This window comes from Gopherus evgoodei, chromosome 11 (assembly GCF_007399415.2).
Source record: "Gopherus evgoodei ecotype Sinaloan lineage chromosome 11, rGopEvg1_v1.p, whole genome shotgun sequence".
In the NCBI taxonomy this organism is placed as follows: Eukaryota; Metazoa; Chordata; order Testudines; family Testudinidae; genus Gopherus; species Gopherus evgoodei.
In genome coordinates, this window is record NC_044332.1 from 21,871,791 (window position 1) to 21,898,066 (window position 26,276).

The 26,276-nt window shown below is 47.7% G+C and overlaps 1 protein-coding gene across 1 annotated transcript in view; it reads right to left on the minus strand.

The window, feature by feature from the left end:
* Positions 1-26,276, minus strand: part of LOC115659417 (aldehyde oxidase 1-like) — a 173,056-nt gene that overhangs the window by 150 nt on the left and 146,630 nt on the right. The window contains exons 48-55 of the mRNA XM_030579494.1: positions 25,399-25,491; positions 16,794-16,963; positions 14,847-14,961; positions 12,549-12,668; positions 11,639-11,735; positions 9,359-9,483; positions 3,263-3,396; positions 2,343-2,428 (exon numbers count right to left, since the gene is read on the minus strand). Of these exons, the coding sequence (XP_030435354.1) occupies positions 2,344-2,428; positions 3,263-3,396; positions 9,359-9,483; positions 11,639-11,735; positions 12,549-12,668; positions 14,847-14,961; positions 16,794-16,963; positions 25,399-25,491 (939 nt within the window). The 3' untranslated portion in view covers position 2,343. The remainder of the gene's footprint in view (positions 1-2,342; positions 2,429-3,262; positions 3,397-9,358; positions 9,484-11,638; positions 11,736-12,548; positions 12,669-14,846; positions 14,962-16,793; positions 16,964-25,398; positions 25,492-26,276) is intronic.

Sequence of the window (26,276 nt, forward strand, 5' to 3'; positions counted from 1 at the left end):
ACTAACCCAACCTCCATACAAGTTAACATGATGATCAGACTTCTGAACTAGAACTTGGCAAAATATTTCAGACATATAGTGTATTTGCTGCAAAATGCAGTTCATCAGGTTGTCAGAAACTATTTGTGAATTCTATACAAATTTGCCATATAGTTTAGGTCAAAATAATGACACTTTGGGTAGATTTTGCAAGGGGATGTAGGCATCATTCACAAACTGAGGAGAAGGAACTGGTCCCCGTATAAATATTAGTTAGAGCACTCACCTGGTATGTGGGAGACCAGCTAAAGTCCTCACATTGGAGCAGGGACTTTAGCTTGGGTCTCTACACTGCAGGTGACGGCTCATAGCCACTGGGCTATGGGGGATTCTTGGGTGGGGCTTTCAACTCTCCTGCTGAAGTTGTTCCACTTTGTACAAATAGTGAAATAATCACTGGAGCAGGCTTGGAAACTGAGGGTTCCCTTTCCCAGGTGAGTGAGTGACCTGACACCAGACTATAGAGTCATTCTCACTCTCCTCTCTCTCAGGCCCAATGAATAAAAGTATAGATTTCCAGCTGTTTGAAAAACCAATCGTGACCTCATAGGAAGAATGCTGGCCAAAGGGGAAGAATTGGCTATATGGTCAAGGCTCTTTATTACTCAGCACATGTCTAGATCTTTGCTTTTCTTGCTCATGCACTAGGTCTGCAGCACAGGAGCTATTTAATTGATTAGTTATTTATCCTTTGTCTGCTACCCTTTTTCCATGGTGAGAGCCTGATGAAAATTGTAGGTGGTGGATTTAGATATCCTGAGACGCCTATGGAAATGGCTACATTATGAGCGTAGGGGCGTGATTCTCAGCTCATATGCTGACACTTGTGCTAGCTTAATGACGCAAGTGGGAGTATAAATAGTAGTGAGCCGTGGTAGCACAGGCAGTGGCAGCACAGCTTAGCCACGCTGAGTATGAAGCGCCTGAATGCTGTCAGTATGTACTTGCCAGTGCAGCTGCCTGTGGCTACACTACTATTTATACTCTTTGAAAGCTAGTGTGAGTATTTGTACACAAGCTGGGAATTGCACTCCAAGCCCATATTATAGATGTAGCCTCTTTCAGTGCTCATTTATAACGTTCCTGTTCAATAAATTGTTTTAACCTCTTGGGAACTGTAGGTTTTGGAGGGGGAAGCTATAATAATTATTATTGATAATGAAATACACCTACAAGATGGATACTACATTCCTGGGAAGGCAGAACACATGCTCAGTCATAATATATTAGTATGTTTTGAGGAGTGACAGCAAGAATACCCCTATTCTAGATTCTCTACTCTGATCAGCGAGGACCTATGAAAGGAAATTGTGATTGAAGCAACTGTAGTTCTCTCAAGTTAGAATCCTCCACATGGGCCCTGATCCTGCAGTCCTTACTGGGGCAAAGGTCCCATTGACTTAATGGAAACTTTGCTGGTATAAAGGACGGAGGACTGGGTCCATATTCTCTTTAATGGAGAGAGCTTCAATCCATTGGAACACTTGAGCTTTTTTTTTTCTTATTCAAAAGCTCTGAACAGGTGAGACAGGTAGATTTTACCTGCACAATTTTCTTTACACAAAGATGTTAATATGTGAATTCATTTTTATGGGCTTGTCTCTGAGTTCCCAGTGCACCCCAAGTGCCCTGTGGAGTCAGCAGGAGGTTTAGTGTGCACCAAGATTGCAGAAATGGTCCTCAGCTCTATACTATTATCCTGTTGTCTAGATAAAAGCAAATGGCTAAGGAGCATCTTTTAAATAAACCAAAAAGAACCAAGAGGAACTAACGTGACATTGACCAGACACTACCCTGATTATTTTGCTTATACACTTCATCCATTCTTCCAGCTCTTGTCTCTCTTCTATTTAGATTGCAAGCTCTTGGGGAAAGACAGCATGTCTCTTTATATGTTTATAAGCACAGACTACAGAGGGACCCCAATCCTGACTGGATCCTTTGGACACTACTGCAATATAAATATAAACATAATGCTACAATTAATAATACAAGCAAACACTGCATATATTTTGCATAAAGACCTCTGAGAAGTATTCAGCCCATTCAGTTTATTCTTGCTCTGTATTCCATTCCTCTTCTTTGAATCATTTTTGTAGCCACCGATTTTATAGTTAGTTTACAGAAATATATTTAAGAGAGAACAATTAAATTAAAAACCCAAATCTAAAACAATGAAGGACCAAGTTCTCAACTGGTGTCAATTGCTGTAGCTCCATCAGCTTCATGAAGCTATGCAATTTACACCAGTCTGAGGTATCTTGTGCTAAATATTTCAGTAGCTATTTCCCCCTCCCACTTACTTTATATTTTCCAAAGAAAGGGTGTCGGCCTCCAGTGAGTAGCATACCTCATCTCGCTCCAGGGTAAAGCGATTGGACGCCCAGTCCTAAATCAGCACAAAAGACTCACTTTTATCAGCTCCACAGTGCAAGTTACCAGGAAGATAAAGTTATTGGGCCAAATTCTTCCCAGTGTGACCTGTCACCTGCTTCTGTTTAACCTCCTGACTTCACCCTTTTACGCCCTGTGAGCAGTAGAGTCCAATTCCTTCGAGGCACTCTCCATCCCTACAGAGTAAGGTTTGGGAGGAGGAGCAGTGGCAGGCCAAGGCATGAGGCTATGGGATCCACCCCTGTACAAATCAGCCAGCTACTGACCCTCGTGCTCTGTGATGTAGTGGGGACAGATTCCCTCCCTTTTCTTCTCTGTGGAGCCCCCTTGTGCTGAGCCCTGCTACTCAGGCTTGGTCTGGGGGGAATAGGTGGGAGATTCAGCCCATAAACATCAGCAAATTTCTTAACTCTTGAATGAGCAAGAAAAAAAAACCAGACCCTTATCCTATTATGCCCCAACATTAGTGTGCTAAGGAATGTCCAATCCCTCTTTAATCTTCAACTCTTGAGGAGCAGAACCCCTGAAGCTGGTTAATAAGAACTGAATCCAGTGTACAAAGCACTTGCATCAAATATCTAAGGTAAAATTCACACCACCCTCCCTGAACAACACCTGAATTAATGGGCTTTGTATGGGGAACTCCACATAAGGCGATCCTCCATGAGAGCCACTTAATGGAGAACTCGGTACAGGCCTTCTGCCACAGGGGGAATTGCACTGCCAGCTGCACTGAGAATATTCAGGTTTCTATTGACTTTTCAGACAATTCTTTCTAGTAATTTTAATTTGTTTCAGTAAAACCACTGAAAAAAACCATAACACTTACTTGTTTGCTGCCACTGCTGCAACTACAGCAAAAATTGCAGGCTTTGTAATCTTCCCTCCAAAAGCTCCACCAACACGTTTTGTGTGGCACATGATCTTACTGGACTGGACATCTAAAGCCAAAGCCACAAATTCCTATGGAAGTGAATTGCTTGGATTTTATACAGGCTATTTACCAAAAGCCATAATAAAAATGCTTTGGCTCCCATAGCTACCAATACATAAAAGAAATAAACAGGGCCAGATTCTCATCTAAATGCTACTAGTGAAAACCTGCTATAATTCTGCATAAGATAATGGAGTTACTCCAGATTCACACCGACAGAAATGAGAGCAGAAGCTGGTCCTTTTAGAGGAGCAGAAGCTGAACAATAGCTCTGGAAAATACACTTTGCTAATTTTAGGGCAAACATTGATATTCTCTATCTAGAAATACAAGACTGATCTGCCGCTGAATACAGAGCATCCACCAAGCTAACCAGCTGCATGGAAAAGATTGACTGTTTATGCTATAGACTAGAGAGCAGCTGTAATATTGCGCTTATTTTACAGTGTGAATACAGGCACAGTGCCTAATCCTGAGAATCCTTACTCAGATGAACACCAAAGGCATTTTGTCCAAATGAGAAAACCAGGATCAGGCTCTTCAAGCTGAATTGCAAAGCTCCAGAAGTAAATCAATAAATAAACATAAAACTACTTAACAGCTCAGATCAGTAAGGGGAAATCCTAGCCTCACTGATGTCAATAGGAGTTTGGTCACTGATTTCACGGAGACTAGACTCTACTGCTGTCTACTGAGTAATGCTTTAAAATACATTTCTTCATAGAATAAGAAATGGTTATGTACTATAACTGAGTTCTTTGAGATGTGCTGCAGATATGTATTACACTTGGTGTGCGCATGCCCAGTGCACTGGAGCTGGAGAAATTTACCTAGCAGTACCTGTAGAGGGGTGTCACCAATGCCTTGTGGCTATAGCCCTTTCCCAGCTACCCGAGGCAGCGCCACCCTGATCGTCCCTCAGTTTTTTTGCACAGAACACCCCCAAATAAGATTCTAATGCAGACAGATGGAGGTTGGGTTATGGAACACACTGAGTCTCTGATATGGTCCCAGAAAGTGTGACATGCATTATAGATGGCCCAAAGTTTCAGCACGTTGATATGTAGTGAGCCCATCTACTCCGATCACAGCCCCTATACTTTCAGTGATCCCAGGTACACCCTCCAGCCCATCAGGGAGGCGTTGGTAACAATCGACTTGTTAAGTGAGGGCCGGATAAAGGGAATGCCTTGGCAAACATTTTCTGAACGTATCCACCAATACAGGGAGTACAGGACCAGTGGAGGAAGATGAACCAGTCTGTCTAGAGCAGCAGTCATCAATTATTTTTTGTCAAGGTCCAAATTTCTTGGTCAAGGTATAGTCAAGGTCCAGACTCCAGAGAAAATAATAATTAAAAAACCCAACAATAATGATAATATGTAAATAAAAAGATGTCAGGGTCTGTTCAAAAGCATCTGGTGGTCCAGATATGGCCTGCACTCCCCTTGGTCTAGAGGGTGAAGAGAGGGGTGGTAAACTGTCCTGAACCACATCTGAAGGGGGGCTAAGACACAACCTTGCAAACTGGACCACCTGAATGTGGTACAAAACCCTCAGACACATCTGAACTGTCATGGAAGGCTGAGACTGAGACAAAGGTAATTAATTCTCTGACAACATTTGGCTAGCAGACACGCTTTTGATCTAACAGGGCCCCAATTAACTTGGTTTTCAAGAGGAAGCCTTGGTTGAATCCCTGATGTTTAGGAGGAGACCCACATGGTTGAGCAAGCGCAGCATGGTGCCGATATATACAAGAACTTCCACTCTGGATCTGCCCCTCGTAACCAGTCATCCAGATATGGGAATATGTGAATTCCTTCTTCCTGAGATACACAGTAACAATGACCATGCATTTGGTAAAAACCAATGGCAGAAGAGAGGCTGAATGGAAGCACTGTGTATTGAAAGTGGCGCTCTCCCATGACAAATCAAAGGAACTTTCTTTCTGTGGCTCAGCAAAATCGTCACATGAAAGTTGGCGTCCTGAAGATCCAGAGAAGCAAACCAGTTGTTCTGAGACAATGCAGAGAGGATGGTCGATGGAGACTGTTCAGAACCTCATGTACCTGATATATTAGTTGAGGCCGTAAAGGTTGAGGATGAGTCTTAACCCTCCCTTGGATTTGGGTACCAGAAAGTACTGACAGTAGAAGCCATGACCCCATGTTCCAGTGGAACCTTCTCCACTGCATCCAAAGCCAGCAGAAAACACATCTGCTCAAGGAGCAGTATCTCGTGAGATGGGTCTGTGAAAAGGGACAGGGAGGGAGGGTGGGGAGGAGGTGTGAAGAGGAACCAGATGGCATAACCCAATCTGACCATGTTAGACCCAGCTGTCGGTGATGATCAAGCCCCAAGTATTATGAAATCAGGCCAGCTTGTCCCCATGCGGGGAGATGAGGAGCCAAGAGTAACGACTGGAACAGTGTTTTGGACCACAGAGTCAAAATGGGCACTTGGGGGATGCTGGAGGAGGGTGTGTGGACTGGCTGAACCCCGAGCCCGATTGCTTTCTCCTGTGAGATCTATCCCTCTTTCTATGGTAGTCCTGCTGCCTTAGAGGAGGGAAAGGCTGCCCAAACATGCACTGTGGATGGTACTGCTGTTGCTGCTGAATGCTGTCTTAGCACCTCTGCGCCACAAGCATGTATGTCCCCAAGGACTGCAGGGTAGCCCTGGAGTTCTCAAAGGAGTACAGCATCTCGTCAGGCTTGTCTGAGGATGGTGTTTGGCTGTTGAAGGGCAAATCCTCAGTGGCTTCCTGGACATCAGGGGAAATGCCTGAATTTTGCAGCCAGGAAGCCCTCCTCATGGTGACCGTGGAGCCATCACCCTGACTGATGTGTCTGTGACGTCTAGCATGGACTGCAAGGACATCTTAGCCACCAAGCATCATTCAGTGACGAATGCCTGAAATTCCTCCCATGAGAACTTAGGCAGCTGGTTGGCAAATTTTGACATAGCTGTCCTGTTAACAAAATCATACTAGACAGCAACATTTGTGGGTTAGCAATTTGCATCTGTAAGGAAGAGAAGTGCCAGTCTTCCTGCCCATGAGATCTATTTGTTTAAAGTCCCTTTCCTGGGAGCTAGATTTAAACCTGCTTTGCTGGGCTCTGTCATTCAACACAGTTACAACTAAGGCATTTGGGGCCGGATGGGAGTAAACCCCTCAAATCCCTGCACAGGAATGAAATAGTGCTTTTCCATGTACTTAGCTACCGGTGGTACTGAAGCCGGCATGCTAGAGAGGGCCTTATATGGTTCAAGCAGTGAATCATTGATAGGGCAGTGACTCCCTCGGGGCAGACGGCTAAAGGATGCCCACTAATTTGTGAGTGTTCTCTTGCAAGAACTCCGTTTGAGAGAAGCAGCTACACACCACAATAAGTCTTGGTATGCCTTAAAATCCTCTGGTACTGAAGGGAGTGATATAGAATCACAGAATATCAGGGTTGGAAGGGACCTCAGGAGATCATCTAGTCCAACCCCCTGCTCAAAGCAGGACCAATCCCCAACTCCCTAAATGGCTCCCTCAAGGATTGAACTCACAACCCTGGGTTTAGCAGGCCAATGCTCAAACCACGATATACCAGGCAGCACGGAATTGTCTGGAGATGAAGGCAAGGCCCCTAACTAGGCTAAAGCCAGATGCTGTTCCAGGGCTGATGGACCTGGATGAGATGACTCTGGAGGCTCTCCAAGGAGAAGGACTGCTGGTGCCTGGGCTGATGGTCACCACCACAGACATGGTTGGCAATCTTGCCCTTGAGTGAGACAAAGAGCAGGACCTCCGTGAACGAGGAGCATCCTATGAATTCCATGGAGGCCACTGGCAGGATAAGGCATTGGTGGCCAGTAGGTCCTGGGCCGGGGCCTCTGTCTCAACCATGAGACGGGCGCCAATCCCTATACCCTTACCAGTCCTTTGATGGCCTCCAATGCTGGCAGGAGATGGAGCGTGGGAGGATGATGACCCAAACTCAGACACCGAGGAGCCTCGGGATCTGTGGGATAAGAGTGGAGCAAGACCAGTGGCAGCGAGTAACCAGCTGTTGCCCAGAACGAGGCAGGAAGCGGTGCTCCCAATAGAACCAAGCATACTGGTGCCAGAAGGGGTGTCAATCCCTAGTGTGTGCAGGTGCTGACATCAAGGGTGATGAAAGCCACCAAAGTAACGTTTGTAGTGCTGACTGCAGTGGTGCCAAGTTGAGTCCCAGTACCAAGATCCCTTGTTCCAATCCCAGTACTGGCCCTGCTTCCACAATCTGTGGAAGGGGAACAATGGGGTCCGGCATCTAAAGACCTGAGAGTTCAGCAGCTCATTCAGTTGACAAGGCTATAGATGACGCAAACCTGGCAGTCCTGGAACAAAGAGGTTGAGATCAAAAGGCAGAGAAGGTCTGTAGCAGCCTGGTATACCACTGACATAGACAGTCAATACTGGCATTCCTATTGTGGGTATTGGAGTCATTGGATGCCTGGGTGCGGGAACCAGAATCAACAGTACAGGGTTTCTAACCTCCCTACTTGGTACCGGGGATGGGTTAGAGGTAACCGTGCCACCCTGTGTGCCCGCATAAACTCCATGCCACTCCATGCTTCCTAGGGGAAGTGGAAGTGTTCCCCTTAGACCTAGAGCAATCTTGATCAGTCCTATGTGACCTTTTCCTCCGTGCAGTCAACAGGGACCGGTTCCTCAGTTTCTCCGGAGAGGCGCCTTCTCTGGAATGTGAAGCGGCAGCACACTCAGAACCCAAGGGCAATCTCCGACCTGACAAAGGCCTCGGTGCTGAAGCAGGCTGCTTCAGGAAAAGGTCCTGAGTCACTTGAGTCTGATCGGCAGATCTCACAATGCTCTTTAATGTGGGCCCCACTGAGACACAGCAAGCACCGCATGTGGGGATCGCTGTTGGGGATTACTCCTCCTCTTGAAGGCCAATATTTAAACCCTGGTGAGAGCATCACTGAGGAAAACTAAATTAATACAATCCACACTACTACGTAACACTAAGGGTACTACTAACTATGTACAACAAGAGAAAACCTAAATTAGCTGAGGGGTTGTGAGATTAAGACCACACACAGAGCTCCATCTCCAGCCACAGGTAGTATGAAGGAACTGAGGGAAGGTTGGGGCAGCACTGCCTTATGTAGCCAGGGGAGGGGCTATGGTCACAAGGTGTGAGTGCCACTCCTCTATGGCTACTGCTAGGCAAATTTCTCCAGTTCCGATAAGCTGGGCACACACACATGGCTGCGTCTATTTGGAGAACTGAAAATTGTTCCTTCCTCCAGGTCCTGGCTCAAATTCTGCTCAGTTACATCCTAATTCTGCAAACACTTTACACATGAGTACTCTTCGTTCATGCACATAGTTTCATTGACTTCAATGGGACTACTCACATGAGTAAGTCAGCTTGCTTGAATAAGTGTTTGGAGCATCAGATCCCAACACCACTACTACCTCACTGACTTCACTGGGGTTTGACTAGCGTAATTGGGACAGAATTTGGCCCCATCAACACTATTCTAAAAATGTGTTATCCAGAGCTGTATTTAAACATCATCCTTGCTATTCCAGATCTCTCCTAATAGTATTTCCTTATGCAGAGTTGACAGCAAGGAACAATGTTATGAACCAACTTACAAAACTGCATGATAGGATTGTGGGGGTGTGCAGGGGGAAACAGATCAGTAGTACCATTCTGTACACCAACTGGCAACATACTTCATTCATGTCTACACTGGACTGGGTGCTCAAGGGAGCATATTGCTTGCAAGAACCATTATTACAGCACTAGTGCAGACAGTGCTTTATTACCCAACAAGGCCCAAGTCAATTAATTTGCATTAGGAATTTCATCAGACTGATGTAGGACAAATACAGAAAGCCTGAACTCAGGTCTTGGCAAGGCTTTGCAGTCCACCCTTAAAGTTATTTGGATGGAGAATAAATTGCTATCCCAAACTGCTTTGTATTACCTGTACACGCGCTGCATCCTGAGTGGACACATGCACATCCATTTCATTATCCTCTCCTCTTGGAACAACAAGTACACTGTTAGTTTCCAGGTAAAAGTGTTCTTGTCCTCCAATGTGGATTTCACCTGTTATAATCAGAATCACAGGAAAAGCATCAGTGGGTATTTGCAGCCAAATGAGATCAGGAGATTTGTGCGAGAAAGTTTTGCACAGAACAAAAAAGAATGGAAATATTTATTTTATGATATTGCTATATCTCATTTTTCTAACTTGCCTCTGTGGGAGCCTGGTGTGTTTATTTGAAGGACATCTCTTTCTTCAACTATCTAATCCTTGCATAGTTTTCTTCTCCTGAGTAAAAGTGGTGTCAGTTTAATATCTGATACATTCCCCCATCAAGGGATTTATACTGTAGGTTTGTTCCATCTCTAGCTACTATAATCTATTGTAACCCTTTCTCCTTTTCAATATCTCTGTAAGATGAGGAAAATGTCTCATCTTGTTTCTTTCCCCTTCCTTTCTTACTTATCCTCTTCGTATTTGTATGCCACTCACCTGTTGTGATTGCCCTTTGTTCTGCCTAGTCTAGTCACTTTCCTATTATGTCCTTTTCCTTACATGAATGGAAATCCATCAGCACATTACAAAAGCTCTTTCTGTTGATACTCTATGTTTCTTCTCCTTTGTAGTCAGCCTGGGTTGATGCACGAGCTATTATCCATGAGGCATGTAGTAGTATTAGGGTTCACAGCTGCAGCCATAAGAGGGCGACATGATCAAGCACATCAATATATATGTTGCGTAATGTTCAGTGACAAGAGGGTGACTATCACACACACTGGAACAGAGATGACAGTAGAGGGCGGTGGGAGTAATATACACTGTGGGAGGACAAACAGCAAGACACACAAACATGTATTAACTGTCTGGGCATTTATATTGGGCTCTTTGGCTCATTACAGAGCTGCATTCTTTAGTCTGCATGTCTTGGTAGTTGAAACACAGATTTTAGTAAGACATCTCTAAATGTGATGTAATGACTAGCATATGTGTATGACTAGCTATTTCAGCTCATAACACTCCTTTGCAAATCACAGATTTCTCTATCCCTCTCGCAACGAAGTACCCCACAGGAACTATTTTTTCGCCGTTAGTGGAAGAATGCAGTCAAAAACTGTGACTAAAAGGACGCACTGATCATTCCTTCCAGAGGAATAAGCACTGGATTTGAAGGGCTTATGCCTGCAAGAAACCCTGCAATTAAAGGCCTAGGCCCATGATTTAGCACATATTTGTCAAAAGGCATTGGTCCCCGGCTGAATAAAGAGAAAAAGAATCCCACCAAAGGTGCCGTAAGTATGGAAACAGGAATATCTTTGGTGATTCTCTGAGTACTGCGGCAAGAATTTACAAAATAACATTTCAAGTAGTGTTACTGAGAGGTAGAGAAGACACCAGTAGTGTTAAAATCTTTCACTCAGTTTTATGAGTGTTTGTAGTCTCTGGTTTAAGATAACAGAAAAATAATTATATGCAAATTAGGTGATTAAAACATACTCAAAACTTTTTATTCAAAGTACAGTAAAACAAACAAAAACAGTGCCAAGTCATTGATCTCTTACCAAGTCTTGTTTTAAAAGTGGCCAATTGCTTCATATGCTAAAAAGGTAGCTCTCGTTTTCTTTATTAAATCTTATTTTGTGAGGTCCCACACCCTTTAAATAGATGGAGTCATCTATCATAAGTCATTTAATTCATGGTTCTATTTTAGGTTATATTATTTAAAGGATGAATATAAGTCCTCTCTCTTATCAGTATAATCTTTGGGAAGAGATTTTTTTTGTTTTAAACGAGGCCAAAGGCTCTCCCTCTGTTTTAATAAAAGTGAAACATTGATTGATCTGCCATCTGAGTCACATTGAAGCAGTTGCTGTCTAATCTCTTATCATCCCTAGGCTTTATCTTGCGTCAAAATGAGTTTGAACTATGGGTAGGCTTAGCTAACATGTACTACCTAAACCTGATCTAACACTGACCTTTTCCCTAGAGGATAACATGCACCTTTAGCTCCATTTTAGCTATGAAAATGGCTGTGTTTAGGTCAATCTGAAATTGCACGTTAGTTAAACTGAGTCTAAACTTCGGCTCTTTTCGTAGTCAAGACAAGCCCAAGGTAAGTTCCCGCGGGAATGCCATAGAAGTTCTAATATGGCTTGAAACACCTGTTGGAAATCAGACTCAATCATCGGGACTTCCCACCCACTGCATGCAGCAATTTACCTTCAATGATTTCATCGGCAGACTTAAATCCTTCTTCAATATTTCCTTGTTCTATTTTCTTCTCTTTTCCAAAGTATGAATTGTGCTTTATTGCATCCTGCAGCAAGGAAAGAACCCACACAACTCAACTGCAATATTGTCAACAGCAATACCTTTTTTTTGTTTTGAATAGTCATCTGTTATCTATTCAACTGCCACCTTGCATAGACAAATGTGGGTACTAGACTCAGAGTGACAATATCTACTTTCTAGCAACAGCTTTCTGTTGTTTTTTTCTGCAGGTCTCATTGCTCTCTGCCTTCCCACAGCCTAGAAATACTAAAGGTAGTGTGTGTGTGTGTGTGTGTGTGTGTGTGTGTGTGTGTGTGTGTGTGTGTGTGTGTGTGACAGCGAGAGTACTAAAGATAGGTAGGTGTGTCTGTGCGAGAAAGAGAAAGAGAGAGATATGGCCTGATTCTGAGAACCTTCCCAAATCGAACACTGATGCAGGATAGTGCCAAATCTCCCATCTAGAGCTAGCTGGTGTCACACTTGATTTCAACTGATTTATACTGATTTACTCCAGCTAAGAATCTAGCTCATGAGGAGATGGACATAGCCAGTGCACATTTTTCTGTTATACCGCCTTGCTGTGCATCTCATCCCTGTTGTGCAGATTAGCCTCTGATACATTAGATGAGCAGGCAACCGCTAAGCAAAATGCAAAGACTTCTATGCTTCCAAAAAATAAAAATGTGCAAGGGATTTTTACACTATGAAATCACAACCTAAACCCACCCCCACTAAACAAACCTACATTTGATACCAAATTAGAACCCGAAGCCCGACAGAGTCCTGCACTAGTAGATAAACAGTGAGTGAAATGATGTAACAACTTAGCAAGACAAAAAAAAGAGAGTTGGCTTATTACCTCAATGGTCAGTATTGGCTCCAGATCTTCATACTCTATCTTCACTTTTTCAACCCCTTGCTTTGCCTGAACAGCTGACTCTGCAACCACAGCACAGACAATCTGACCCACGCAGATCACCTGCAACACACCCAACACATATAAGCTGGTGAAAACCCTGGGTTGATTCCATTACTGAACAGTGACTGTGTATGGGAGAGGCGTTATGTTCAGATAATAAGTGCTTTCATATACTCTGTGAGAATTTGTCTGAGAGCAGACCATATTTCTTTAGATATGAGAAGTGCTATTGGCAACAAGCATCTATTGCTGATAGCATTTCTAGCATTAGAAATGCCACTGACATTTATGATCTTGACTACAGTAGGAATTTGCTCTGATCCCAGACAGATTACCCTAAATTAAGTAGGAGTAAAAGCTACATCAGCACAAATCAAACCTTTCCTTGTCTACACCAGCATAGGCGCCGACTTCCACTCTGCCTGGTGGGTGCTCGACTCCTCCTGGCCCCGCCCAAGCCCCACCTCTTCCTTCCCCTGCACCACCCTTGCCCCACTCCCATTTTACCCCTTCCCCAAAGTCCCCGCCCAAATTTCACCCCCTTCCCCCAAGTCCCCACGCCTGCCCCACCTCTTCTCTGCCTCCTTCCCTGAGCGTGCTGCTTCTCCCCTTCCCTCTCGGAAAGTCCTAAATGTTGCCAAACAGCCGTTAGGTGGCGGAGGTGTGGGGGAAGCGCTGGGAGGGCGGGGGAGGAGCGAAGAGATGGCGCGCTGGGGGCAGGGGAGGAGGAAGCCAGGAGGAAGGAGCTTGGCTGCCAGTGGGTGCGGAGCACCTGCTAATTTTTCCCTATGGGTGCTCCAGCCCCGGAGTTACACTCATGCATCTATGTCAGGGACTGGCCACTGATGCATGGAATTATGACATATTCCCAGTGCAGCCATAACCCAATATTTGGCAGTGAAGGAGAATCAGGGTGCAAGATGTCAGTGCACAGTCATGAGGGAAAGAGAAAGGCTGACAGGAAGGCGGTGTAGGTGAAGAGGAGAATAACCAAAGACAGCAAGAATGGAAAAGAGGTTAGAAGTCCATAGCAAGAGGAAGAGTGAGGAAGAGAAGGAAAGGGAAGGAGTTCAAAGTCATCTGGGAAGGAAGAGAAACACTGACTAGAAGAGACAGAAAACGTGAGATGTAGAAACACAAGAGGCCTGAACAGAAAGGAACCATATTCAGAATGTCTGACCATATTCAAAATGTTGGGCTGTGTGTTGCTAATGATGGAGAGAGACCCAGGCAAGGGGCATTTTGGCCACACACAAACCCTGTAATTGTCTGGCTCCTAGCTGTCAAATGGAAGAACAGAGCTTGCAGTTGCAGTGTTGCCACACAGGGTCTGTTCATGTTCTGCCCTGGATTAGGCAACTGCTGACTGGTCAGCATGCTAAGATTTGTTTTATTTTCAGAAGGAGTAAGGTCCTCTTGGAGGATCTTCCTCATTCTATTTATCTCTGATCCTCAAAGGTCTCCTGTCATAGTATAGACAAATGACTACCTCACAGTGCCCCCTGGGGGCTCCAGAGCAGCCCTGCATGCAGCCCATCACCTCAGTTTCCCTGCTTGGATCCTCAAATAAACTCCACACAGGGTTCTTCCAGTCCATTCACAACAGCTCTCCTTGGGATCTGATGTATTAACTTAAAGTTCAAAACTAAACACAAAAGTCTTCCCTCCAGCTTCAGCCAGGTACAGCCCAAAATCCCCAGGTCTGGTCAGAGACCTTCCTAGCTGGAGCAATTCCTCTGGTCTCTATGTTTTCACTACAGGAGTGCGTCTCTCTCACCCTCAGCAGTTTGATTACAACCTCCCAAACTTCACCCTTGCTGCGTCCACCTTCTGCTCTTTATAGGAAATTGCCAGATACCCCTCAGGTGAGGCTCATTCTGTAATCATGGCCGGCTTGGCCCCAGGCTCTCCCGCCAAAGGGCAAACCACCCAGGCATAGCCATTCTCTCCTACCTGGAGGGCAGGGTGTAGAGCCCTCCAGAGCCAGGATCACTATTCATTCAGTCAGCCACAAAAGTCACTGGAAAATGATTTAAGGGATCCTTCCCTATTCCTTTGTCCCAAGAACCAAGAGTCCTGTACTGCTCCTGCTCTGAACATCTACTGGCAATGCACTGTGCTGCAACTAGACTGTCAGACTGGTACTGTACATTGGAGTCATTTTCAGAGAAGTTTTTCAATAAGCAAAATATTTTCAAAAGTTGTAAGTTTTCCTCTTCATAATAAAGCAAGAAGTACCTCATCTTTTGCATATGCTTGCTCATCATCAGTGCCATTTTTCCCTGGAACATCTTCAGCTGTTACCACATCAACCACCCCTGGCACTTTGAGGGCTTCTGATACATCAATTGTTCTGGGAAGAAGAATATAAATGGCAGTGCCACAGTTGGCATATATGGGACAAATATATCAAATACAAACGCATCTGCAAGCTTCAGGACAAAGAAACATAATCCCTCTTGTATCCTCTTCAGACATCATAATCTTGGGAAACACTTTGAAATGTGTTGAATAGTGCATTGTAAAAAAATACTCAACTGCTGTAGTGGTATATTTGAAGAGGAAAGTGGGGACAAGTGGGGAGAGGGAACAAGAGACAGGGACTGGCATAAAATAGTTATTTAAATTGTAGTCCTAGTACTTGGAAAGTTCAAGAAACCCCAATATATATTTTCCCTTTTGTGTTAAGGGCTCTGTGATGGGGTGGCTGCCCCTCACTGGTATGTAAGGGGTTAAAGCCACCGTAGGGAGGCTGCATTGGAGGCAGCCAACAAGGAAAGGCTTGTAGTGCCAGCCAATTACGGGGAGGTTTATTGGAGGAGCCACTCAGGCCAGGATGACCCACATAAGAAGGGGCTGCTGAACAGAGCGGAGCAGAGGCAGTCACTCCCTGGAGGTTGAGGGAGGAGGACTGGCTGCTTAGAGGGCTGGAGCACCATGGACAGAGCAGTGATGGGCAAGGTCAGTAGAGCATGAGAAAGTTCCGGGCTGATGGTTGCCTAACAGAGGCCCTGATACAAGGGCAGAGGAGGTGCTGGGGCAGTGGGGAAAGTGGCCCAGGGAAGGAGGTGGCGGAGTTGGAGGAGAGGCAGTACGTGGCTGCCGTCTATCCCTGGGTCAGGGCCTGGAGTAGCGGGCAGGCCCGGGCTCACTCCCGCTTCCCTTGCCCTCACTGGCCACTAAGGGAAGTGGTCAGTGCATGGACTGCAGTCTGCCACTGATACGAGTGGCTAGAACCTGGACTGCAGATTGCCACTGAGGCAAGTGGTTGGACTGAGGACAGTCGGTCTCCTAGAAGTGGGGGAAAAAACCAAGTACGGCACAGCCGGAGGGCTGTGTCCAGAAGAGGATGACCCGGTCTGGGGAGCAACACAGATCCTGGACTTGGGGACAGGAGTTACAACAGTGAGACACCACCTGAGGAGGGCGCACTGGCAACTCCGAGATAATTCCCAGGATGGCCAGCAGGAGGTGTCATGTGGTGAGATGACTCCATCACAAGCTCCATGCATTAGAATGTGAACTCTTCCTTATCTGATACCAACAAAGCATAAAAAAGAGATCCTTGCTTCATAATGTACGTCAGCCCTTGGGATGATGGTAGGACACTCCTTCTGAATCTGTTTGTTTCTGTTGTAAGCTATACACATTCAGAGGTCAAAATACATTTTTTCTGTTTGTACAGTGCCCAACACAAATGGGCCCTGATCCTGCAACATAAATACCATTAATAACAATGAGTGTAGGAATGAATAACCGACTGGCATTGCAGTACCAGCATGCTTTAATGAAGTGCTACCATGAAGAGGACATGGCACAAAACCTGGTAAGACCAGACCTGCAGAGGAACACTCTGGAAAACCAATAAGTGAGTAACACTAATTGAGGAATCTTTAGATTGAGGCAGCTACAAGGAACCTGTCCCCAGCTGTACATTTTTCTTCTCCAGACAATAAGACCCCATGTTTAAAAGTATTAGCTGCTCAGACTCCATCTTTGCACATGAATTACACTTTCATCCACCCCTTGTTTCCTGATTTCCTTTTCCACCATGCTCTGTTCCAGCCCATATCCAATAAAATGAACATGCTTCATTAGTAGGACCCAAGTCTGTTAGAAAATCGGGGAAACATCTAAGTGACCTCACACTGTAACATTTTTCTTACATCTCTTTTATTTACTTACACAATCTTTGCGTGGGCTCTGGAACTGGTTACCACAGCCAGGAAAAGCTCTTCATCCACAGCACGAATGTCATTGCAATAAACAGCTTCACCAGTGGCGTGCTTAACCCCGGATTGGTGCATGATGGGACGTCCTACTGGATCTTGGGGAGGCTGCACTGGATCTACATCCTGTTTAATAAGAATGTGGTATCCTAGAGACAAAACACTAACTACAGAATGCCTTATTTACGAATGCCTTCTGAAATAGTTTTCCCATTATAAGCGTGTGTCATTAAACACGCATTGAAATTTCTCGGATATTGTGGCTAGGGCATTAATGCACAACAATCTAAACCCAAAGTTCTATGTAGTCATTCCATTGTTATTATTTATATTACCTTGGCACCTGGTGGCCCCAGCTGAGATCAGGGCCCCATTGTTCTAAATGCTGCACACACACAGAGTAGAGAGAGGTCCCTGCCCTGTAGAGCTTACAATTTAAACAGACAAGACAAAGAGTGGGACAGAACAGAGAGGCAAAGTGATTTGTTCAAGTTCACACAGCAGCTCAGTGGCAGAGCTCATGGCCGTTCTTATGTTATGTTCTTGTATAGATTAGCCCAGGGGTCAGCAACCTTTCAGAAGTGGTGTGCCGAATCTTCATTTATTCACTTTAATTTAAGATGTCACATGCCGGTAATACATTTTAACCTTTTTAGAAGGTCACTTTCTGTAAGTCTATAATATATAACTAAACTATTGTTGTATATAAAATAAATAAGGTTTCAAAATGTTTAAGACGTTTAATTTAAAATTAAATTAAAATGCAGAACCCTCCAGATTGGTGAGCAGGACTGGGCAGTGTGAGTGCCACTGAAAATCAGCTCACGTGCCGCCTTTGGCACGCGTGCCATAGGTTGCCTACCCCTGGATTAGCCTAACAAAACTGGTCTCATTCAGGTTTCTACTAATTAAATTCCAGTCAACCTTCCCTTCTGCCACTTCAGAGAGAGTCCTGAATTGAGAGCACTGAACTAACTTCTGGAGAGAGAGGGAGAGACAAGTTTTTGAGACAAGCTCTTCTTCAGTTCTCTGTGTAACCTCAAAAGCTTGTCTCTCTCAGAATTTGGTTCAATAAAATATATTACCTCTTCCACATTGTCTCTCTACTAAGCTGAGACCAACACAGCTACAACAATATTGCATACAGTGATACACTTGACTTAGCCTGAGACAACCCAGCTATGAGGGATGGTCAAAAATTTACTGTCAGAACTTATTTTCTCTGGAACGTTGTATTTTTGACTAAATGAAACTTCCACAAAAATTATCAGCTTTTCTAAAAAAAATTTCAATTTTACATGAGAAAACTGGAAGCAAACATTTTCAGCTGAAAAAGAGTGCTCAAAACTGCTGATATTTTTTGGCTGAAAACTGCTGAAAAGAGAAAAAAGGATTTGTTTTCAGTACTTTCGGTTTTCCGACAAAAACATGACATTTTCTGTTGAAAATCTCAATGTCAATGAAAAAAATTAGTTTCTGTGGAAATTTTCTGCTGGAAAAACAAAAACAAAGTATTTTCCAACTCTACCCTACATATTATAACTTTGGCTAAATGAAACTTTTAGTTCAGGTTAGCATAGTTTAGACCCTCAGATGCCACAGCATGTGCTCTCAGGAGAAAGTCTGGAATACACATCTTAACACACTTAAAACTACCTTCACAAAACAAGGACACTCCACCATAGAAGTAGATCGCATCATGGAACAAGCCACCCAAATACCCAGAGAGAATGTGCTTCAATACAGAAAAAAAAAACCTCACCCACCCTAGTTGTCACTTACCACCCCACACTGGAACCTATATGGGGTATCATTAAACAATTACAATCCATACTCAATGGGGACCACATCCTGAAAAAGACGGATACTCACCTTTATAACTGTTGTTCTTCGAGATGTGTTGCTCATATCCATTCCAATTAGGTGGGGGCGCCGCGTGCACGTTCGTCGGAGACTTTTTACCCTAGCAACATTCGGTGGGCCAGCAGGTCGCCCCCTGGAGTGGCGCCAGTATGGCACCTGATATATACTCCTGCTGGCCCGCCCGCTCCTCAGTTCCTTCTTGCTGGCTATTCCGACAGAGGGGAAGGAGGGCGGGTGTGGAATGGATATGAGCAACACATCTCGAAGAACAACAGTTACAAAGGTGAGTAACCGTCTTTTCTTCTTCGAGTGCTTGCTCATATTCATTCCAATTAGGTGATTCCCAAGCCATACCTAGGCGGTGAGGTCGGAGCGAGACGTTGCAGACTGTAAAACTGCTGTGCCGAAAGCGGCATCGTCTCTAGCTTGCTGGACCAGTGCATAGTGTGATGCGAAGGTGTGCACAGAATACCAGGTGGCCACACGGCAGATTTCCTGTATGGGGACATGAGCCAAAAACGCAGCTGACAAAGCCTGAGCCCTGGTAGAATGGGCGGTAAGGGCCCCGGTTGGCACGCGGGCCAAGTCGTAACATGTCCTGATGCAGGACGTGACCCAGGATGCGATAAGCTGGGAGGAGATTGCCATGCCTCTCATGCGTTCCGCTACTGCCACAAACAATTGTGGTGAGCGTCGGAAGGGTTTAGTTCTCTCAATATAGAACGCGAGAGCCCTTCGGACATCCAAGGAATGGAGCTGTTGCTCTCTTCGGGATGAATGCGGCTTTGGGTAAAAGACTGGCAGGAAGACGTCTTAGTTAATATGGAAGGCGGAGATGACCTTAGGGAGGAACGCCGGGTGCGGTCGCAGCTGTACCTTGTCCTTATGGAACACCGTATACGGAGGGTCCACAGTTAGAGCCCGAAGCTCCGAGACTCGCCAAGCCGACGTGATAGCGACTAGGAAGGCCACTTTCCAGGACAGGTACAGCAGAGCATGTGGCTAAGGGTTCAAAGGGGGGGCGCCATGAGCCTAGTCAAGACAAGGTTCAGGTCCCAAGTAGGTGTAGGCCGTTTGACCTGAGGGTATAGCCGCTCCAGGCCCTTGATGAATCTTGACACCATAGGGTGGGAAAACACGGACTTGCCAGCCTCGCCTGGATGGAAGGTGGATATAGCCGCGAGATGGACGCGCAGAGAGGAGATCGCCAAGCCCTGCTGCTTGAGAGACCACACGTAGTCCAAAATGGTGGGGACTAGCACGGAGAGTGGGTCGTGGCCATGCTGGTTGCACCAGGAGCAGAAGCGTTTCAATTTCGCTAGGTAGGTTGACCGCGTGGAAGGCTTCCTGCTGCCCAACAACACTTGTTGTACTGCATCAGAACAGCGCAACTCAGACTGGCTTAACCAGCCAGGAGCCATGCAGACAGATGGAGGGTCTGTAGATCCGGATGGCGCATCCTGCCGAAGTCCTGTGTGATCAGATCTGGCCAAAGAGGTAGGGCAATTGGATTCGCCAGGGACAGATCGAGCAGCATGGTGTACCAAGGCTGCCGCGGCCAAGCCGGAGCGATCAGGATGAGGCGGGCCTTGTCTCTCCAGACCTAGATCAGGACTCGGTGGACGAGAGGGAAGGGTGGAAAGGCGTAGCAAAGATGTCCCGTCCACGGAATGAGGAACGTGTCCGACAGGGAGCCTGGGGAGCGACCCTGTAGAGAGCAAAACACCTAGCATTTCCTGTTCGATCTGGAGGCGAACAGATCTATCTGGGGAAACCCCCACCTCTGGAAAACGACATAGAGGACGTCCAGACGGACGGACCATTCGTGGGACAGAAAGGATCTGCTCAGGTGATCCGCAAGGGTGTTTCGCACTCCCGGGAGAAAGGAGGCCATTAGATGAATAGAGTGGGCTATGCAAAAGTCCCACAGACGTATTGCTTCCTGACACAGCGGGGAGGACCGGGTCCCGCCCTGCTTGTTGATGCAAATGGCGTTGGAATGTCTGGCATGCTAGGCGAACTGCCCGCAGCTCCCGCACATTGATGTGAAGAGACAACTCTCTCTGTGACCATAGACCCTGTGTACGCAGGGTCCCCTGGTGTGCACCCCAGCCCAGCGATGACGCGTCCGTCATCAAGGACACTGAGGGCTGAGGGGCGTGAAACGGCAGGCCCGCACACACTTGGGAGGGCGTTGTCCACCAGCCTAGGGAACCGAGAACATTTGGTGGAATCGTTACGATTGTGTCTATGGCGTCCCTGCCCAGTCGATAGACTGACGCGAGCCAGGTCTGCAGTGGGCGCATGCGGAGTCTTGCATGCTTGGTAACGAAGGTGCATGCGGCCATGTGTCCCAGGAGAGTGAGGCACATTCGAGCAGACGTGGTCGGGAAGGCCTGTAGGCTTGTGACCATGGACACTATGGCTTGGAACCGGTGCCGGGGGAGGCTGGCCGTCGCGAGGTTGGAATCCAGCACTGCCCCGATGAACTCTATGCTCTGTGTAGGCACCAGAGTGCACTTGTCCGGGTTGATGGTCAAGCCTAGACTCGCAAACAGCTCTGTGATGACGGTGATGTGCCCGGTCACCTGCGCCTCCGACGTGCCTCGAATGAGCCAGTCGTCGAGGTAAGGGAAGACATGGATATGACGACGGCGCAGGGCAGCGGCGACGACCGCCATACACTTGGTGAACACCCAGGGGGCTGAGGAGAGCCCAAAGGGGAGGACCGTGAACTGGTAGTGGTCCTGATTTACCACAAAGCGAAGATACCGCCTGTGCGGGGGAAAGATTGCAATGTGGAAGTATGCGTCCTTCATGTCGAGAGCGGCGTACCAATCTCCGGGATCCAGGGAGGGAATGATGGTTCCTAAGGTTACCATGCGGAACTTGAACTTTTTGATGAATTTGTTCAGGCGTCGCAGGTCCAGGATGGGTCAAAGGGCCCCTTTTGACTTGGGGATTAAGAAGTACTGGGAATAAAACCCCTTGCCCCTTAGCTCCCTTGGCACCTCCTCTATAGCTCCAATGAGCAGGAGCTTGTGAACCTCCTGGACGATAAGTTGCTCGTGAGAGGGGTCCCTGAAGAGGGACGAGGAGGGAGGATGGGAGGGTGGTGGAGAAACAAACTGAAGATGGTAACCAAACTGCACCATGCGCAGGACCCAACGATCCGAGGTTAGCTGGGACCATGACGGCAGGAAGGGGCGGAGGCGGTTGAGGAAATGAAGTGGATCCAGGGAAGGGATTGGTAAACTGCTCTTGGGCGCATCTTCAAAAGTTCGCCTTGGGTCCCTGCGGTGGCTTGTCGGACCCGGAAGTATTACCCCTTTGAGGACCTGGCTGATGTCTACGGTTCGGCGGACCTCGCCTCCGGTTGAAATCTTGTCTGGGGCGAGGCGGGGGGGGTAAGTGCGCTGATGGTAGGGGCGGAATGGCCTTCTCTGAGTCTGGGGCGTGTGCATTCACAGTGAGCGCATGATGACCCAGATATCCTTCAGGCTCTGTAGCCTGGGATCTGTCTTCTCAGAGAAAAGGCCCTGCCCATCAAATGGCAGGTCCTGAATCGTGTACTGTAGCTCCGGCGGTAGTCCGGAAGACTGCAGCCATGATATACGGCGCATGGCTACGCCCGATGCCAGTGTTCTTGCTGCCGAATCCGCGGCATCTAAGGATGCTTGTAGCGAGGTCCTGGCAACCCTCCTGCCCTCTTCCAGGAGAGATGAAAATTTCTGGCGTGAGTCCTGGGGAAGCAGGTCCGTAAATTTGCCGACAGCCTCCCAGGTGTTGTGGCTGTAACGGCTCAGGAGGGTTTGCTGGTTCGCCACACGGAGTTGAAGGCCTCCCGCGGAATAAACCTTGCGGCCCAGCAAGTCCATGCGCCTGGCTTCCCTGGATTTTGGTGCAGGAGCTTGTTGGCCGTGGCGTTCTCGCTCATTGACTGACTGTACCACCAACGAGCAGGGAGCGGGGTGTACATAGAGGTACTCATACCCCTTGGATGGTACCATATATTTCCTTTCCACTCCGCGGGCAGTGGGTGGAATGGAGGCCGGAGACTGCCAGATGGTGTCCGCCTTCGCCTGGATCGACTTGATGAAGGGGAGGGCTACCCTGGTCGGTTCCTCCGCAGAAAGGATGCTTACCACTGTGTCCTCCACTTCCGGGACTTCCTCGACAGGAAGGTTTATGTTCTGGGCAACTCGCCTCAGAAGGTCCTGGTGTGCCCGGAGATCAATCGGCGGGGGCCCTGATGAAGATGTGCCCGCTACCGCCTCATCTGGGGACGAGGAAGAAGACACCCCAGGGAGGAGTGGTTCCTGAACAGAAGCCTCGTCCAGAGGGACCTCCACTTCCCGAGCATCCTGCTGCACCAGGGGATCCATAGGGACTTCCTCCATACCTGAGGGGAGAGGCCAGCTGACCGTGGCCTCTAGTGCACGATGCTCCGATTGGCTGGAGCGAGAGGGGCCCGAAGGTTTGCCCTGGGCTTGGTGGTATGCCCAGGGCGTCCAAAAGGACCATTGTGGTGGTCCCTGGTCTGGGTGGGCCTGCACATCTGAACCCCTGTAAGAGGCGCTCTCCATCCGGGAAGAAGCGGACGAGTGCCTTGAAGGCCATGGAGGAGCCGTCGATGACTGCGTCAGGCCCCTGCGCACCCCAACGAAGCTGCGCGGTGCCGGCGAGCGGTACCGGGAGTCATGGTGGTACCTTGATCTGGACCGGGACCTGCTACCAGCTCGGTGCTGGGAGGTCGACCGGTGCCGTACACTGCCGTGCTGGGATCGGCTGTGGCAGGAACATCAGTGCTGCGATCTAGACCGGTGCTGAGAGTAGTACGACGGCGACCGGGATCTTGAACAGTGCCGCGAGTACGACCGGTGCCACAGGTAGCGGTCTCGGGACTGCGAGCGGCGTCTGGATCTCAAGCGGCGACGCTGAGAGTGGTCCCTCGATCTGGAACGGGACCGATGCCCAGAAGTGCCCGGCGAATGCGGCCGCACCATGGCGGGCTTGCCCATCGATTGGAGAACCCGCACCGGCGGTGCCGGGGGTTGGGGCTCTGTCATGTCAGCTCGGGCTCTGTCATGGCGATGAGGTCGCGTGCGACGGAGAAGGTCTCCGGCGTGGAGGGAGCGACAAGCTCAACCGCTGTTCTCACTGGGGAGCTGAGATGCACCGGACTCAACGGTCCCTGAGGGGCCGGAGTCGACGGTGCGACGACGCTCGGTGCCGCGGCGGATGACGATGCTGGGTGGTCAGGTTTGGAGGCACGCTCAGACTGCAGTGCAGTCGTAGGCACCGCAGGAGCCCTGTGCTTCTTGCTCCTCGGGGAGAGGGAGCGGTGCCGGCTAGGGTGCCGGGCCGGTGCCGAGCGGGAAGTTGAAGCCTTTGCCGGCGCCGGGCGGTCCAGAGTGGAGGTGACACTTGGCCCCGGTGCCGGAGTCGGTGCCGACGGTGGGGGAGTCAGCACTGCCTCCATCAGGATCTGCTTCAGGCGACTGTCCCGCTCCTTCTTCGTTCGGGGCTTGAACGCCTTGCAGATCCGGCACTTGTCCACAAGGTGGGACTCGCCTAGGCACCTCAGACAGGAGTCGTGCGGATCTCCTGTGGACATCGGCCGATGACAGGCCGCACAAGGCTTAAAGCCAGGTGAACCAGGCATGGGCCCCGGCACCGCGGGGAGGAAAAGGGGAGAACCCCCGATCCTCTGTATAACTATCTACAACTACACTTAACTAACTTTATAACTACAACTATTACTATAATAACAGAACTATATACACTATACAGTAGAAGAGTGAAACGCTAGGGAGGTGGAGAACGGCTAGCCGAGCTCCACAGTTCCAGCGACCGACACGGGCGGTAAGAAGGAACTGAGGAGCGGGCGGGCCAGCAGGGGTATATATGAGGCACCATACCGGCGCCACTCCAGGGGGTGACCTGCTGGCCCACCGAGTGTTGCTAGGGTAAAAAGTCTCCGACGAACGTGCACGCGGTGCGCGCACACCTAATTGGAATGGATCTGAGCAAGCACTCGAAGAAGAATAAATATTTCCCAAACCCCCCTGCTGGCCTTCAAACAACCTCTCAACCTCACCAAGCTCATTGTCAGAGCAAAACTCCACATAGACCAGGACCAATCAACTCAAAGCAGCACCACACCGTGCCAGAACAGCAGATGCAAAACCTGCAGACAATTCTCTGCTGTTACAAGAAAAAGTTACTCACCTTGTGCACTGTGTAACTTGAAAACTTGTCTTTCTCACCAGCAGAAGTCGGTCCAATAAAAGGCATTACCTCACCCATCTTGTCTCTCTCATATCCTGGGACCAACATGGCTGCCTACAACAACACTGCAAACAACCTTTGAAAAGATATATAGGCAATGCAGTGTTGTTGTAGCCATGTTGGTCCCAGGATATGAGACAGACAAGAGGGGTGAGGTAATATCCTTTATTAGACCAACTTTTGTTGGTGAAAGACACAAGCTTTCAAGCTTCACAGAGCTCTTCTTCAGGTCTGGGAAAGGTAGTCAGAGTGTCACAGCTAAATACAAGGTAACATAAATACAAGGAGACAATGCATAAGTGGAGAGTTAGAATGAAAAACCAGAAGGCATAACGCTCATTAGGGACAGCATGTGGCAGTCACAATTCACAGCTGGCATAGTTTGCTGTGAAAGCAACTTCACTGACCTGGTATGTTTGCATACCCTGGGGTACTTCGCTGTGAAATGCTCCTAGGGCACTCAAGTTCTTCTTGGATAAGTCAGGAAATTTAGCTGGGTACTGAAAAGAAGGCAATTTAACAACACTAGTGTCATATCACTGCTTTTAAAGCTAAATTTTCCATTTACAGATTTTGAAAAACATTTATGTTAAAGAAGCAAAGATTTCCAGTTTGCTCCCACAGCTCATACACCAGCACTGATGTGAAATAGGTGTGACCTGGAACAGCATTCTGGGCAGTGATATGCAAATAGCAGTCACAAGTACATTCCATTCTGCTACATACATCGTTGCTATAGCAGGCACCTTTTAAAGTGGTGGAGAGTTTACTCAGCTGGTAAAATGACAGACAAGGTTTAATGCGAGCTGGGTCACCTGACATAAAAAACCCAACCCCTCTCACCAAAACCACAGTGGTTGGAGGGTAGTCCATTGTCAGGACCGGGTGGAAGGGGTTGTTGGCAAAAAGAGTGACAGGATCAGATTTCAAACTGACTGGCAAACAAGGAGTGCAACATGGACCCATCCCTCTGGGTGTGTTCCTGATCCTTTCAGGATATGATGGTATTTGGGATAGTTCAAAAAGCATGAGCATAGGGGATCATGTACTGAGAATGGGTTCTGGGTACATTTCAGGCTGGAATTAAATCTCATGGGTTCATTGTGTTATCCTCTGATCTTTAAACTCTGGAGCTTTGCACTTTTGCTGTTTGGCAGCCAGAGAGTACATTGGTGTATCCTACTGGATTATTGCTTTGGGTGTCTTCCTGGACAGCCTGTTGCAGCTATGCAGTGCGGCCCTGTTGGCGATCTCAGACCATTTCTCCGTTTTATGTGCTCTGCTC